This window comes from Podarcis gaigeae (assembly GCF_964106915.1).
Source record: "Podarcis gaigeae genome assembly, chromosome: 12".
Classification (NCBI taxonomy): Eukaryota; Metazoa; Chordata; class Lepidosauria; order Squamata; family Lacertidae; genus Podarcis; species Podarcis gaigeae.
In genome coordinates this window covers 20,165,920-20,183,052 of record NC_139688.1, presented here as the reverse complement: position 1 = coordinate 20,183,052, position 17,133 = coordinate 20,165,920, and the positions used below count along the sequence as shown (strand labels likewise).

General features: G+C 42.8%; 1 protein-coding gene across 50 annotated transcripts in view; it reads left to right on the top strand.

Moving 5' to 3' along the window:
• The window catches only part of SVIL (supervillin), a 141,926-nt gene that overhangs the window by 89,533 nt on the left and 35,260 nt on the right, over window positions 1-17,133 (top strand). For 27 of the 50 annotated variants that reach the window (XM_083704509.1, XM_083704520.1, XM_083704515.1 and 24 more), the window contains 10 exons: window positions 614-1,471; window positions 1,894-2,064; window positions 2,621-2,655; window positions 3,291-3,352; window positions 3,975-4,114; window positions 4,837-4,932; window positions 7,121-7,373; window positions 10,276-10,849; window positions 12,788-12,983; window positions 16,630-16,762. In XM_083704509.1, the coding sequence (XP_083560635.1) occupies window positions 614-1,471; window positions 1,894-2,064; window positions 2,621-2,655; window positions 3,291-3,352; window positions 3,975-4,114; window positions 4,837-4,932; window positions 7,121-7,373; window positions 10,276-10,849; window positions 12,788-12,983; window positions 16,630-16,762 (2,518 nt within the window). The remainder of the gene's footprint in view (window positions 1-613; window positions 1,472-1,893; window positions 2,065-2,620; window positions 2,656-3,290; window positions 3,353-3,974; window positions 4,115-4,836; window positions 4,933-7,120; window positions 7,374-10,275; window positions 10,850-12,787; window positions 12,984-16,629; window positions 16,763-17,133) is intronic. The other 23 variants (XM_083704532.1, XM_083704531.1, XM_083704526.1 and 20 more) reach the window with 5 other exon arrangements.

Below are 17,133 nucleotides of genomic sequence, written 5' to 3'. Positions count from 1 at the left end.
AGTATTGGCTCTCAGGTTACGTGTCAAGATTCAGTTGCCTCTGCTCTCCATCTCTGTTTAGAACATTTTCTCACTGGTTATAATTCAAATGGAGTATTTTTCTTTTTTCTACATGTTTTTCTTATAATGTGTTCTCAGCTGCTTTTTTTTAACAAAAGAAACATGTTAAGGGAGCCACCCATTTTTTTTCTTTTTCCACTGTAAAGGTGGACAAGTGCCAGTGTTGTTATTTTTTGGAATTTTTTTTAGTGATATAAGTAGTTAGACGAAAACCCAAATTTATTCTCCATTTGGGCATACTTAATTACATTTCCTCATCAGCAGATTGAACACAGCTGACTAAATTGTTCAGCACAACGCACGGAAATAGAAGTGGACAGAAAAATGACTATGCTGAAATCCATGTCTTGATCCTCTCTGACATCAGATTGGGCAAAGGGCACTTGTTAGGAAGGTTCTCAGATTTCCCACACTAGTTTAGTCTAGTTTAATTTGATGCTTAAAACTTGATGTTGCTGGATTTCCCCAAACTAGGTGCATGTGTTTCCCCTCTCCTCTCTGGCTTAGTTACAACTGTCCCACATTTTTTTTAATCCATTTTTCTTTCTTAAAGAGTAAAAGTTAGAGAGAAACTGGTGAAAGAGGAAAGTGCCCGTTCAAGCCCTGAACTTCCAGCAGACACTATGACTCAAAGAAAGTTTCGCCCAGTGCCTGTTAATTTCGTGCCTCTTCAGTCAGAAACGTCTGCTTTCCATAGGGTTGCCAATCAGCCTCTTGGCTTGGCCTGCCAACCAACACATGGCTATGTTCAGCCTGCTGGAATCGCTCATATAGCTAAACAGGTGGCAGCCGAAGAACCAGAAAGCAGCCCCGTTCATAACCTTCCTGGGCCGGCAAATGTAGCGTTCATAACCAGATTCCCAGAAGATGCGAAGATGGATGATGAAAGAAGTGACTTGCCTCAGAATCATGGATCATCATCGAAGCTCACTTACTCCAGTTTGGAGGCAGAGAAGGAAAGGCAGCCAACTTTGACTTCAGAGAATCGTAGGTTGAGCAGAGGAGATGAATCTGAGAAACTGGCAATTGGCCAGCCAAGGAACGTGGAACCTGAGAAAGAGCTGGAGCGATGTATGCAATGGATGCCTGGACCTCAGGCGAAGACTCAGGAGAACATTGAGAGGAGCGAAAGAATTGTGTACCTACAGAGTGCTAAAGGGAAAGTTCAGGCTCGGGAAGAGACTCCAGTGAAGCATAAGCTCCTCACTCGCTCATTTTCTGATTATAGTGGTTCGCCTAAATTAGAAGTTTTTAAAAGTAAGGAGCATGTTGCAAAGAATGCAATGGAGTTTCAGAGCACTGAAGCCAAGATCCCCAATGGTGAGATTGCCATGGTTGACACAAAAGTCTCTGTTGCCCAACTCCGTAATGCCTTTTTGGAAACTGCCAATGCCTGCAAGAAACCTGAACTGTAGGTGACGTTTCTGAATATATATGTGTATATATTTTTTTTAACTTGGTGTGACACTTGCACGTCCTTGGCATAAAATGGCACCCCAAACTCAACATCAGTTGCGTTCTGCAGCACTTCAAACACACGAGTCAATTCCCATCTAGTGTGTCTTGGAGGTGGAGTTGTCCTGAATTCTCTTGTTCGTTTGTGCTTCTGCTTGCTTAGTGCAAGTTCTGATGTTGGGGCAGCTGGAATGGAATGACTTTGTACTTTTCTATGCATGGTTTTCCAGGAGCATGCAGAGTGATTGATAATGGACTGATTTGGTGGGATGCTTTATAGTTGTCCTTCATCTCTCTTTCTCTTTCTCCCTTCCCTCTTTCCCCATCCTAATTCTTTGTTTCCTTTCTTTGCACTTTCTGATGTGGTTAAAAAAAAAGTGAATCTCAGTTTGAGATGCCAACATCAGGTACTGATTTGTCTGCCAGTGCTGAACACGAAAGAGGGTCACGGAGGCCAAGGCGCTATTTTTCTCCTGGGGAAAGTAGAAAGACTTCCGAGAGATTTAGGACTCAACCTATAACTTCAGCAGAGCGAAAGGAAACAGATAGGTAGGCATTTGTATGGCACAGCGCACTGGAGCAGCGTTCTTTAGAATAACAGCTGGCAGTAATAAAAGTAGTCTTTGGAAAAAATGCAACTCAACACAAATATTAATTCAGATAAGGTGGCAATGTAGTTCAAGGTGGCTATTTTTAATTTTTGAAATAAAAAGTTCAATATTTACTCTAAAGGCTGTTTATCACACAACTCTGAGCAGAAATACATTTACTTATATGTTTTAAGGTGAAAGGGGAACAATTCATAGGCTTCAAGCCAAAAGTCAGTGCTGTGTGTAACAATTGGCAGAATATTTGAAGTTCTGTCTGTTTTTATTTTTATTTTAGTTGACATCATTCTCCTTCATGCAACTTACACCTGGCTGGCATTGCTTGCCTTCTTGCTTTTTAAGGGTCATTGTAAATGAAACATCATTGTAACTTGAAAAACCTTTTTCCCCATTTGCACCCTATTTGCTGTCCCTCTTGAACAAGATTAGGCTTAGGGTTTTTTTACAATTTTTATTTCCAACTCATAATTATATTTTCTTTTGTAAAATCCCCATAGGTCTGTATTCAGTCCAGAAATGCCAGCTCCTGAAGGTAAGATTTTTTTCTCGCCATGCTCTTTTATGAGTAAATTTTCATGTTTTACCTATCAGCCTTTAGTGGCAGGCAAGTTACACCTTGACCAAATTTGACTCCCCCTCAGCCTCAGAGGTGAAATGAGTCCCTGCCCAGAGGGGCTTACGATCTAGATAACAGCACAAAAAGAGGCAATGAGAAGGGAGAATAAATTAAGGCAGTGTTACAAGGGAGTGGAGAAGGGGTCACAAGGGAGGTCTTCAGATCTTCTGGCTAGGAAGCAAGTAGTTACATGATCTTCAGCATAAATGACAAACAAATACCAGAATATAACCTCTTTTGACTGAAAATTATGGATATGAAAACCCTCTTCACCCTGGTGTGTTACCTTACAACTGCCAGGAAAGAGCAATTCTCTGACTCTCTTAAAATTGCACTATATAACATTCTGCAGCTCAGATGCTCATTAAAAAGTGATGTTACTGTCTTGCCCAGAACCAAACAGACCTTCACTTTCTGGATGTACCTTTTTGCCAGTTGTGTTCCTGGGTTATTTACATGTGTGTGTGTGTGTTTCTTTTAAAAAAAATTGAGAATCTCTTGGATTTATCTAAAGATATGTCATGTCATGTAATCTTCTTTATTATCTGTAGATGAGGAGAAAGTGGACGAGCGAGCCAAGCTGAGTGTTGCGGCAAAGAGGTTGCTATTCAGGGTAAGTGTCCTCCTTGTCTTCCCTCACCATTTCAGTCTGCAGAAGGGACACACCTCAGTGTCAGAGCTTTGCGTGCAGAGTGTCCCAGGTTCAATCTTCGGGCAGGGCTGGCAGAGACCCCTGAACAGCCACTGCTAGTCAATGTGGACAATATGGAGCTAGATGCCCCCACTGGCTTGAGGGCAGTGTAAAGCAGCTTCATGTGTTGCACTATAAGGAGTTGGGCCACAAGTGTGTAGGAGGCAAATGAGTGAGTGGGCAGGGATGGGGAAGCTATGGCCAGCCAGTGTGGCCATTGGGAGTTGACGCATAGGTGCCACAGAAGGTGGTAGAACATCTGCTTTGTGTTCAGAAGGTCCCAAATGCAATCCATTGCATCTCCAGGGAGGACTGGGAGAGACCCCTGTCTGAAACCTTAGAGAGTTGCTGCCATTCATCACTGATTATCCTGAGCTAGATGGACCCAATGGCAGATGGGCCAAACGGCAGACTCAGTATACGGCAGCTTCCTTTGTTCCACGATACAACCCTCTTCTGAACTGAGCGACAACCCTATCACCCACTTGATTTGGGAGTCTTCCTTTCTGTTAACCTGTTAGTTCTGGTGTGCATCTGGTTCTAGGAAATGGAAAAGTCGTTTGATGGGAAGAGTTTTCCGAAGCCACATTCAAGGAATTCTGCGGTGGAAAGAAGGCTAAGGCGAATGCAGGATAGGTCACGCACACAGCCCATTACCACCGAAGAAGTGGTCATTGCAGCTACGTAAGTCTTGGAAATGTGTTAGGTCTGCTATTCCACTGGGTTGTGTGTTTTTAACGGAGCTCTAAATTCCCATTCATTAAGTGCCTATGGCTTGGTAATAAGGAAAAAGGCTTGTTGCTAAGGAATAGCTTCCTTGAGAAATGTATGCCAGAGGGAATGTCTTTCTAGCTGCTTTTGGAGGCAAGGGATAATGGAGCAATGCAAAATGCATGAGCAATATAAGCTTATGAAGCAATAGATGAAAGATGGTAAGGGAGGAGTTAATTGCAGTTCTGGCTTATAAGCCAAGTGAAACAGATTTCTTGCCTTGAGCCCTGCACAATTAAGCTGCTGAATCTTACTAGAAATCTAGAAGACTTCTAGACCTGTGCATCATCACAATAATTAATAATATCCAGTGCTTTTGTACATCTTGTAACTTTCTTTCAGAGCACCAGTGTTGCTGCCCTGCAGCCAATTTTTTTTTATTAAAAAAAAGTAAAATGCATATGAAAATGATTCAGTTTTATAGAAAATCAGGATGTCCTTGACCATCTTCTTTCAAATATTTTATGGGATCAACAATGCAATTTTATTTTAAAAAATGTCCAATTATTTTAAATGAGGGGGGAAATTACTATTGGTTTGTTTACGTGGTTCAAACTGTATGTTTTTTCTTAATGCTATTCTCTTCTCTCTCTCTTCTTGTGCATTTTCCTTCCCTTGGCTATTTTTTTTTAAAGTGAACCTATCCCTGCCTTACGTACTGTGAATACCCATTCTATAGTGGCAAGAATACCTAATCCCACTGTAGTTAAGAGCACTGTACATCCTGCCAGGTACTGGGGGAGACGACTTGCATGTTACAGGGAGCACAAGGGTCATTGCTAGCAAATGCATCCATAAAACCCAAGTGTCTTAAGTGTTCCAAGCAATTTGGTGGAACTTTTAAGAACGTTGTTTGTTCTTGTCCTCTTTCTGTGTTTGACTGATAGAACAATAGACTTCTTTGCCTGTTGAGTGTTTGATTCAGGAGCTTTCCAATTAAGCGCACTGCCTCTTTTTAGAAGGTGCATTTTTCCAATGCAGAAGAACGTTGCATGTTAAAAAGCTGAGCAAAGACATTTGTTGTGTCTCAAATAAAAGTGAAAAACCCAGGTGTTTTCTGATACCGCAACTTGCACCCTCCTCTGTTTCTCTCCACTTCTAACAACTTGCTGAATTAATGGAAGGATGAGAAATTGCACCACCTATAGGTGTAAGCACAAATTTCTTTGCTTGTTTCTGTTGCATGTTGTGATTTTAAAGTTAAGAGATGCAAAAGAAAGCATTGAGAAATAACACTGTAGAAAAACCATAGGAGACTTGTGATTTCTCAAAGGGTAGCTGTTTTATTGTGGCCCCCAAGTCAGATATGGATCTTGTATACTAACACAGGACACTCACTTATACTAGTTTGTTTTTGTTAGCTTTTTGTTACAAGAGGCCAACATGGCTTATCCTTCTGGATCTTTAAATCTTGAACACTTAAATACCCCAGACCTTTCAGGCTATATAGCCTTTTTCTATTGGACATCCACATGTCTTTCTGGCTTTCAGAATGTAGATGAGTTGTCTTCCTCCTTTCTGTTCCTCTAGTCTGGTCCACAATCTCTCAGTATATTTCCTCGCCTCTTTCCTCTCTTGGGAACTAACAAGGGTCTATTGTCATTATAGCCAAAGAGGAAACATGTAACAGATGTGTGAAGCCAAGCAAGAGAGAGCACAGGTTGATGATAAAGCAATATTGCCATGGTATTGTTCTAATCCTCCCTGTCGCCTCTTGCAAGCACCTTACAATGTAACTTTTGTCTTCTAAACAGGGTTTGGCCAAAGTTACTATGAATATGTCTTTAGGAATATCTCCCAGCTCTTGGTTTTGGCCATCTGGGCACATGGAACATAGGAGATGTAGTTCTATAGGAAGCTGTCATTGGTCCCATCTCTCTTATTAATTGTCTACAATGACTGTACTGAACCTGGAGCTTTCTCCATGCATGTGCTCTACCAATGAGTTATGACCCTTCCTCAGTGTGTGAACAGCTCCACATCAATTCTTCTCTGTGTGTCCCCTATGTACATACCTTCAGCCCAGAACTAACACAGTGAATATAGACTTGTAGAAGAGGAGAGAGAGAGAGGACAATGTAAGGGTGCCATTGCTGTGTGCTTTCTCTATGAACAAGCTAATGCATGCAGGGTTTGGTTGACCCTTTACGGAACTGTTGGCTTCACCACTTCTGCTACTTGCTGTGTGGATTGGTGTTGCTGTATTGAGGTGATTCCCCCCCTCCTGTTTCCCTTTTATGATTAGCAAAAGTTAGACAATGCAATACTAATGCAGGAGGTAAATTCACTCCACATTCAAGGACCTTCATCCCCATGGACTAGGGAAGGGAAGAGAAGGGAAGTCAAGATGTATTTATTTATTAATCTTTTTGTAAACCACTTTGAGGTTTAGGTTTTTGTTTTGTTTTAACAATCAAGCAGTTATATAAAATTTATGGAAAAAAATAAGATAAGAGGGGTACCCACTGTAGATGTAGATGTTTGGACGTCCTTCCCCCACATATGCAGTGTGACTCCTTTAAGACCCACTGTGCATATTAATATGGAATCTATGCACAGATGCCTATGTGAGGACCAGAAGCAGTGAACAAGAGAGTTCAGAACACTTAAGACCCCAGAAGTGTAAACTGTGTGTCTATTTCACTGCATCTGTACAACTGCATCTTTTTGCCACTAGGACAACTCTTTTAGGGCAGTTCGTCACTCTGCAAGCAGTGCCATTAGGGGAGTGTTTATAAACAAATCGCAAAATGCTATTTTATGTTAGCAGTTCTTCAGTCAGAATTGATGAAGCTGATTTCATAGCTTAGCTTTCCTGATTACCCCACCCCACCCCATACTTTGCTCTCTACATCTAAAACTACAAGACTGCTAACTGCTTAGCAATTCTCAGTACTGATTCTCAGTTCCACTTTTAAGGCTGCAGGCATCTGCGAACCAAAAGACATCGGCTAAAGAAGAAATCAAAGAAGCCAGAGAAGCCCTTGAGCAAGATCAGTCTGGGGAACCAGACTCTTCCACCCTGAGCTTGGCAGAAAAGATGGCCTTATTTAACAAATTATCTCAACCCATAACAAAGGCAGTCTCTACAAGGAGCAGAGGGGATATCAGGCAAAGGAGGTCGAAAGCTCGTTATCAGACACAGCCTGTCACACTTGGAGAAGTTGAGCAGGTAGGTATATACAGGATATTTTCTTCTAGCAGCTGATTTTTGGGCATATTTACTCAGCAGTTGTTATGTGTCATGAGTTCAAGGAGTCTTAGCCACCCCAAGTTAAGTCTCCATAGGAGGTTGGTGCAAGTCGTCATCAAATGATGCACCATGTTCCTTGCTATTAATGCAGCCGTGTGACTGCTGTCACAGCATGTACAGGCAACGGCTTGCCAAGAAGCAGACATAACACATCTTTCTAATGCCACAATTTGGAAGGCTTCTGTTTGTGTTTACCTGAGAGTAAAACCTAAACTGCAGTTGCCATTACTCTTCATATTTGAATGCCAAGTCCAAGCCCTTATATCATTGCACGTGTGATGATTTTTGGTTTCTGCTTTGAGTAATCATTTAAAGACATAGGGTTTTTCTCCCCAGTTTCGGTAATAAGTAGTCTCTTAATAGAAATCCTACTGCCGATAGGATGCGACTGGTAAACACCACTATTCCCCAAATTTTGAAATGCACAAGTGATTGGGCTATCCTAGGTTCAGTTCCCTAATCTGAATCTGGAATGCTACATATGTTGAAGACTATGTTAGCTTAACTTGATTTTTCACCATTGAAGTTTGCGTTTTTCAACTCTGCAACACTTTTACACCATAAAATAAAAAGCTCAGAAAATTACTGAATATATGTTCCCTCTTTTTCTGTCCCAGAAATGGGACCTGCAAGGCAGTAAATGATCACAGTAAAACAACTAACAATAAAAGCAATACTATATCCAATGAAATGAACAATATATGCAGCATATGAAAACTCAGCAGTTGCAAAATTCATTGAAGAGCATACTTAAAACAGCATCTTACCAAAAGGGTCATTGGAAAAGAGCTGTTGTCATTTTCCTATAGAAAGCAGGGACAGAGGTTCTCAGGGCAAGGGTGTGTTCAGAGCTCAGGTGCCACCACTGGTAAGGCTTTCTCCCATGAGCCCAACTATGTCACCTCTTTTTGGAGTGTGGGATGCAGAGCCTGGTCCCCTGTCAGTCACAGCATGTGGATAGTCTTATCTTGAAGAAGGCAAAATAAATAAAAAATTGTCCAGTAGCACCTTATAGACCAACTAAGTTTGTTCTATAACAACTAAGTTTGTTCTAAGTTGGTCTATAAGGTGCTACTAGACAGTTTTTTTATTTTTTTATTTTTTTTCCGACTGGGTCAGACCAACATGGCTACCTTCCTGAATCTTGAAGAAGGCAGTCCTCTTGATGTTCTTCTTCCAAACCATTTAGGGCTTTAAACCAGCACTTTGAATTGGGCCTTGTGAAACATACCATAAACCACCAAAGATACATTGATCACAGAAATCATAGAATTATAGATTTGGAAGGGATGCCCAGGGCCCTCTAGTCCACCCCCACCCCCCGGCAATGCAGGAATCTCAACACATGGTCCCCCATCCAATTTGCAACCATACAAGACTCTTCTTAGCTTTGGAAATGTGCTAGCAGTTTTATTGTTGCACCACTGATCCTAAAACTGGCCTCCCGTCAGCAACCTAGCTGATTCATTCTCCACCAGCTGAAGTTTCCAAAGCACTTTGAAGCCAGCCCCAAGTAGAGCACGTTACAGTAATATTATATGGATGTAAACAAGGTATGTGTAACTGTGGCAAAATTTGCCTTCTCCAGGACTGTAGTCTAAGCTAGCCAAAAACACTTGTGGCCACAGCTGCCACTTCTCTATCCAGGGTCTTGAACTCCCCAAGCTACACACCTGCTCTTTAATTACAAAGTTGTTTACTGGCTAGTGAACTTTCCCCATTGGGTTTTAGGCACCAGTGTACAGCAGATTCTTTCCATAATGCAAGTTTAAGCAACGAATCCCATCTGCTGCCGGGGGGGGGGGGGGAATAGCATTACAAGTAGAAGGGAGACATTAGCTGTGATGTTGTTCAAAGCTTTGATGCTAATACTGTTTGAGGTGCTGTTTTATATTTAAGAGTTGCATGCATATAGATTTTCACCCACCTGTGTTCAATTTTATTATACTAGTCTGCAGTGTTGAAAACAGTTTGAGTGGCAGGTCTATTTTTCTTTTGCATTTGATGCCATAATATTTCTCCAGAGGGTGATATGCTGTTGCTTCATGATGGCATAACTCTAGTTGGATTAAGTTCCTTATACCTGTGAGGGTAACTGTAATGTGTTTTACTTTAAGCAAGTTCACTCTCTCAGCAAGAATTGGGAGGGGAATGCGTAGGTTCCATAAATTGTATCTTAAGAGGCTGAGAACAAAGCAGTAAGTAATGCCCATTGGTGAACTGTAGAATTGGAATGTGGAGGAAATGCCCCCTGAGTATAATACATATGTACACTGCAAAAGCATTTGTAAAATATTTTTTGGAAAAATGAGTTATCAAAAACTATTTTGTTACAGATTACATTTGTATCACACTCTGCTTCCAAATTTCTCAGCACAGCATAGATGGTGGTTCTTCTCCCCCACCCTCCCAGTTTTCTCTCACAACAACCCTGTAAGGTAGTTACACTGAGGAGAGTTTAGCTCAAGACACCCAGGGAGCTTCATGGCTGAGTGGAGATTTCAGTCTGCATTTCCTTGATGCTTACTCCAGCCCTTTAACCACCATACCACTGGGCTCTTAACATACTAGCTGATATTTTGTGGTAGGTTAATGAGGAAGAGCTGTTTGTGGAAATGAAAAGCAGCTTTAGAAAATATGGAAAGCTAGGGGAAGAGGGATCACTTCTGTTTCGTTTTCGCTGGTCATATGAAACGTGAACCTTTGTTTGTGTTAGCCAACCCTCACTCTGTATCTGAAGGGGTGTGGCAGCTAAATTGCAGGCTACCAAACCTGTGGCTGTGAATTATTAATTTTTGAGTCTCTTTATATTGCTCCACAGGTGCAAAGTGACAGTGGGAAAATTGCCCCTTTGTCCCCCACTATTGTAACGTCAGTGTCAACCATGGTGTCTGCATTGTCGCCGGTGTATAGTAAGGATCTGCATGTGAAGCCAGCAGAAGACGAGGTGGTGAATGAGATTGGGAAACCTGATTTCAGATACCACTCTCCAGCGGAAAACGCAGATACTTCATTAAAAAACATCCTGAAAACGGAATTGTGGCAGCCTTCGGTGGAATTGAGAGAGAGCAACTGGCAGTCGAGGGAGCCTGAAGAGACAGAGCCCAGGGGATTCGTAAAACGTGAAGAGAATGCTATGAGAAAGCGAAGCTCTTTTGAGGAAGAGCCACCGCTTCCTGTTCCTGATAAAACGGAGGACTACAACAAAGAGATGAAATATGCATTCCCAAGAAAAAGCAGCATGGAATTGTTTAGCCCACAGCCTCTTTGTCAGCCTGCTGAACAAAAGGAATTCGCCAGCGACACTCTGAAGAATAAACGGGAAGTCAAAGGCCAGTCCTCTGAGGAAACGATGGAGTATGAAGGAATTGTGGCAAGATCAACCCTGCAGAGAGGTAAATGCCTCAGTGTGGGCTGCCACCCAATTTAAAGAAATCTTAGCCTGTTTGTTGTTTTGAGTTCTTAAAAGCAATTAATTAAAAGGTTTGGATGGCATAAATTTGTATATGATTGAAGCAGTTATGAAGAGGGGGTGGGGACCATTGTTTATACAGGTGTCCCTAACAAGCTTTAGCTTAAGAGGCATTCTGTCCTCTGTGAGGAGGGAGGGGGGAATGCCTCATCTGTCGCTCGCTAAGGGTTGTGGGTTTTTTTTTGTAAATGCTTGTATTAAAAATAATTACCATGGGGTGGAAAACCACAGGTTGTTAGTTGTAGGAGATTTCAGCTTTCACATTGTGATCACTCTTGGGCCAGCTTCATAGCCTCCATGACACAGATGGGGCTGTCTCATATTGCCATGGTTGGAAGAGACACTGAAGTAACCCTGTTGTCATAGTCGGACCACTTCCTAGTGGTCGTTTATTTCAGCGAGAGAGAACTCGGCACTGCCCCACTCTCCTGGGGTGAAAGACTGATTAAGATGGTATACCCTGGTGGCTTATTGAATCCAATGGATTCCTGAATGCTTTTGGATATTTTCTGCGGTACAGAAAAGGCAATTCTGTTCAGACCACAACCTCACTTTGGAACGGTGAGATGCAACAGGCCATTTTCCACAACCACATCTTGAGTGCCATTGTTAATGCTGCTGATTGGTACCTTGGACAGTTGTGGGCAACGAAACAGACCACATGATGGCTGGAGCATATGTATTTATTATATATTTGCACCACTTGATTGTAAACAACGCACCCACACATAAACCATAAAGTGTGAAGATGGTCATGTCTATTGTGTGGTGGTGAAGGAATACTTTTTTGCCCTTCATTGCAGTCTCAAATAACCACCCAACAGATGCTCTTTGTGGAATCGGATGTCTGACTTGGCACATGGGGTATTGTAGCCTTTGGAGGCCTGTTGTGACAGATTAGCAATGGTAATTGAGTGTACAAAATCACTCATCTCCATGATGACTTGGACATCATTGTTGTGGCTTTTGTCGGATTATACAAGACAGAGACCAGAACTGTGGTGTGACATGTCTTTAAGATGCAACAAAGGCAAGGGCTTTTGCCTGAGCATTCTCACTTGAGTCCTTTACCTGAGCTGGGGACAGCATAGTCTCTGGAAATGTGTTCCTTGGGAAACTTGAGAATTGCCTCTTTCTCCATCTTGCTCTTCCCCAGCGCTGGCATTCAATGGAAGAAACACATTAGCATTGTATACTGCATCATTTAGGACCGATACACTAGCATGCTGCATTGGGACTCAATGAAATCTCTTAGTATGAGTAGCCAGAAGTACCATTTCCACCAAGCCACCTGGGCCTGTGTGTGCATGCGCACTCACATGCACATGTGTATGATGTCAGATTTCTGGCATCTTGCACTGGGGAGTTATGAGAACTCACAAGGACTCAAGGAAGCTGTCTTATAAAGAGTCAGACCATTGGTTCCTCAAGCTCAGTATTGCCTACACGGTCTGGCAGAACCTCTCCGGGATTTTAGACATGGATCTGTCCCAGCTCTATCCAAAGTTGATGGGGACTGAATATTGGACCTTTTGCATGAAAAGCAGGTTCTCTTCTGCTGAGCCTGCAGCCCTTCCAACTCCCCAAACTTCCAAGTCTACAGTTCTGTGATTCTACGATTCCTTTCTTCTGAATCACTGACTCTTGGTTAGTTCTTCTAGCCACAGAATGCTAGTGACACTGTAATTTTGTAAAGCATGAGAAAAATCCACCATTGTGGTGGAAAGCACCTAATTTGTAACCTGGGCTTGTATAATTCATTATATGAAACAAAGAAGTTACCCGTCAGTTTGAGTGATGTGTTTTGCAGGTTTTTGCTTTTTTGCAATTAAGCACTAATTCTGAGCTCCCCACCCCCCAGAGCATGATGAGCCAATTTCAGAACTTGTGGGAACAGCAGCAACAAAGAGCTATTCTCAGTCTGCGGCTGTGGGATCCTGTAGACAGCAGGAAACCTCTGAGCTGTTAGAGGGAAAACTAGACTCCAGGGAGAGCAAAGCCGAAATTATGGAGGACACCCTTGACGCATCCAACAAAACTATGTCAATTAAAGAAAGGTAAACAAACTCTTCTTCTTTTGAAGTATCTTGTTTTCTCTCTTCTTTTATAGTAGAAGTATTTAGTGTGGTGATGTGCAAGAACATCCCCTGGGGAATTTCTCAATCCGTGTATTAAAATCATAAAATCTAAACCTGAGTGGCAATTAAAAAGGGGGGGGGGAGTTTAATGTTGAAAGTGAAACTATAAAGGGAAGGCATCCTTGAAATCTGGGTAATCAGTATTAAAGCTTAGGAACATAGGAAGCTGCCTTACACCCAGTCAGACCAATGGTCTGTCCAGCTCAGTGGGGTCTGCACTGACGGGCAGAGGCTGTCCATGTTTTCAGAAGGGGGCATTCCCTGGAGACAGCAGGGATTTAACCTGGGACCTTCTGTGCGCAAGGGAGATAGTCCACTGAAGGAGCGTCTCCACCACCATCATTGAGCCTGGACGCGGAGATCCATCTCCGGCGAAGGGTCTTTTGGAGGTTTCTTCATTTTGAGAAGTGAAGCTACAGGGAACCAGGCAGAGGGCCTTCTCGGTAGTGGCGCCCGCCCTGTGGAACGCCCTCCCATCAGATGCCAAGGAAATAAACTACCTGACTCTTAGAAGACATCTGAAGGCAGCCCTATATAGGGAAGTTTTTAAATGTTTGATGCTTCACTGTGGTTTTATCATTTGTTGGAAGCCGTCCATAGTGGCTGGGGCAACCTAGTCAGATGGGTGCCATATAAAAAATAAATTACTACTACTACGGCCCTTCCTGAATACAGTGAGGTGAAAGTCTCAAATTAATTTCTCCATCTTCCGTTAGATAGCTGAACCAAATTGTTAGACTCCAGCAAATCAAACAATGGCTTTTTGCAAGAATGGCTGTGGGTAGTCCATGATCAGAATGTAATATTCAGCATTTTGAGTTCCCACCCTATTTCTTCAACTCGGAAGTGTCCTTAACAGCTCTGGAAATGGACATGAAAGTATGTGGATAATTCCTGGTTGAGCTAGACTCCCCCCCCCCCCGCCATGCATAGCAAACAGACGTGCATACATTATAAGTAACAATTAAGCTTCTCCCAGCTTATAATTTGAGTTGCCCTGGAATGCATAATACAGTCATACCTTGGTTCTTGAACGGAATCTGTTCCCGAAGTCTATTCGACTCCCGAAAATGTTTGGAAACCAAGGCGAGAGCTTCCTGCACTCAATCAGAAGCCGCGTCGGATGTTCGGCTTCCAAAAATAGTTCGCAAACCGGAACAGTCACTTTTGGGTTTGCGGCGTTCAGGAGCTAAAACATTCAAGAACTAAGCTGTTGGAAAGCCACAGTACAACTGTACACAGCCCCTGTAGGGCCTGATGATCTCCTCTCACAAGTATAGTTTTTTTCCCCTCTCCAAGGCATATTAAGTGTATTCCAGGTCATAGTTTGGCATCAAATCAGTGGCCTGGTTCCAGCATTGCCCATGAGTTTACAGCAGGGATAGTAAACCAGTAGCCCTCCAGAGGCTGATGGACTCCAGCACCTATAATCTCCAGCCAGCATGGTCAGTGATAACAATGATGGGAATTGTAGTCCAGCAACAAAGCAAAACAGCAGTGAATATGCTGGTAATATTTGTGTGCTGAGTTTAGAACTACTCGCCAATACTCTTTTTTCCCCACTTCCATGCATTTGATGATAGAGAAGTGCTGCATAGTTATTTTCAAAATGCTGTACAAAAGAAATGGCCACATTGCATGTACTAAACACAGCCCACTTGTTTGAGGAAGTATTTGGGAGAGGGGAAAAAGACGAAGCAAGGAAGACAGGGAACTTTCAACCCCTGCTCCAATGTCAAATTGCCACAGAACCTCTGTTTGTCCCCGGAGGGTGTTGAATAAGCACATCAAAACACATCAAAGAGAACAAAGCAGACTCCTCCTGGGCAAGAGGCAGCAGGAATGGGGTTTCCTCTGGTGTGGCTTTTCCTGTCTTTCAGCTTTTACGCACAAGGATGAAGGATTACTTTGTACCAGTGTTGGAAACTGGGATATGAAAGCTAGAAGCTAAATGGCACCTTAAACCTAGGTTATGGGCACAACCACAGAATGTCTAGGCCTGCTTTTTTAATAACAAGAATGCAAAGCTGAAAATAACTGCAGCTAAAATATTTTGTTCATTTTTCACATGGTCTAGTCCTTCTCCTGCCCACCTCCCTGATATTCTTAAGAGGGTCTCATCTCCAGTCTTCAGAGAGTAGCTGGAAGTGAGGAGGCAAGCAAAGGTCCTCCTTTCCTTCCACTCTGCAGTTTTATTCTGAAATCTTAGGCACAATACTGCATCCAGAGCTCAGAAACTGCTAGGCTAATGAAATTCGCTGTCGCAAAATGCACCAAGAAAAATGGGAGTTTCGAACACTGCTTGGTACGTATCGCTTAGATATTTCCCCAGGGAAAATTAAGGCCAGGGATCAGAGCTCACTCTTTTGAGGTAGAGAAGTGGTAGCTGTATCCCCCACCCAGTCGTACCTAGGTAATCTTGCGCCCCTGAACTGTCCAGATTGCGCCCCCTAGCCATAGACAAATTAGTTCTTCTTTCCGCCTCTCTTCCAACCCCCCAACCCCCGCTTCCACATATTCAATTCACCTTCTATTTAAAACCATTTCTTATGAGGCAATAAATGATATTTATATTTATGGACATATTTTTAGCCAATTTTGCATGCCCCCGTTGCTTGTGCCCCTGGCGGGGGCCCATCTCACCACCCTCTAGCTACGACCCTGCCCCCACCCTACCCTGAATCTGTGCATGGCATTTTACAGAGTAAGATAACACACACTCCACAAAAAGACAGATCCCTGCCCCCAAGCTGCGTGCAGTCTAAATTCTGAGAGAAAATGGTTTTGTAACTTAACATTGTTCAGTATATTGGCTGCTGGAGAGGCAGATTGTGTATAGGTTTGACTAAAATATGGGTGGCTTTATAATTATTTTGTTGTGTCCCCCCCCCCCATATATTTATGAATTGTTAACTGAATGGTTGTTGTTGTTGTTGTTCAATTTATATCCCTCCCTTCCTCCCAAAGCAGCTCAGGGCAGGAAGCATGTCTGATTATTATTTTTTAATTTAAAAAAATACAACTAGAAATAAAACCACATTTTAAAGCAGTTTAAAGCTGTTGAAAACATCTATAAATAGTTAAAAACACAAACATTTAAGGCAAGTTTGCAAAACCTGTAATACTCTGATTTCATGGTTGGAGGCAGTAATTCTTCTGAATACCAGCTGCTGGAAACCGTAGCAGGGGAGAATGCTCTTGGGCTCAGGTCTTGCTTGTGGGTTTCCCATTGGGGTATCTGGGTGGTCACTGTGACAGCAAGATGTGGGGATAGATGTGCTGTAGGATGTAGGAAGCTACTTTGAGCCTTGTATTGGTCCACTGTCTACTGGCAGCCGCTTTCCAGAGCCGCATACAAAGTTTCCCCCAACCCTACTTAGAGATGGCAAGGGTTAAATCTGAAACCTTCTGCCAGCAAGGCATGTGCACCACCGCAGAGTCATGACCCAATCCCAGGTGTGTTACTGTGTAATGTGTGCAACAGCCCCGTGAAAGGGATACAGAAGACTGGTGAGGAATGGTCAGTATAGTTCAGTGCGGTGTCTTTTGGCTTCCTCACTTTCAGGCTGGCACTCCTGAAGAAGAGTGGTGAAGAAGACTGGAAAAACAGGCTGAACAAAAAGCCGGAGTATGGCCGGTTATCTGTCATTGAGCGTGGCCCCCAGCTGCCAGAGATGGAGCCACTGTTTGCGAAGAAGGTAAAGTTGCCCATGTATGGGGAAGGTATTTCACTTGATAGCACTTCGGCGCTCCAGATGCATCAAGCTAGACAAGCATGCCTGTCTGGAGGTAACAGCTGTTGCTTGTAGCATGGCAATTCATCATCAGCCAGGTTTGAACTTGAAGCACAACCAATCTATCTCTCTTATGCACCAAGGACAGTTATCTGAGATGCTTTCTTTGCTGAACAAATGATTCCCCCCTCCCCGGTGTCTTGACACAAGGTTTATGTCTGAATGGAAGAATATTATACATATGTTTTGCAAAATAATTTAGGAATGCAATTATGTTAGGAGCATCTTGACTTAACCTCAGAGTCAAAGCAGTATTCCTCTAATGCAACCTTCCT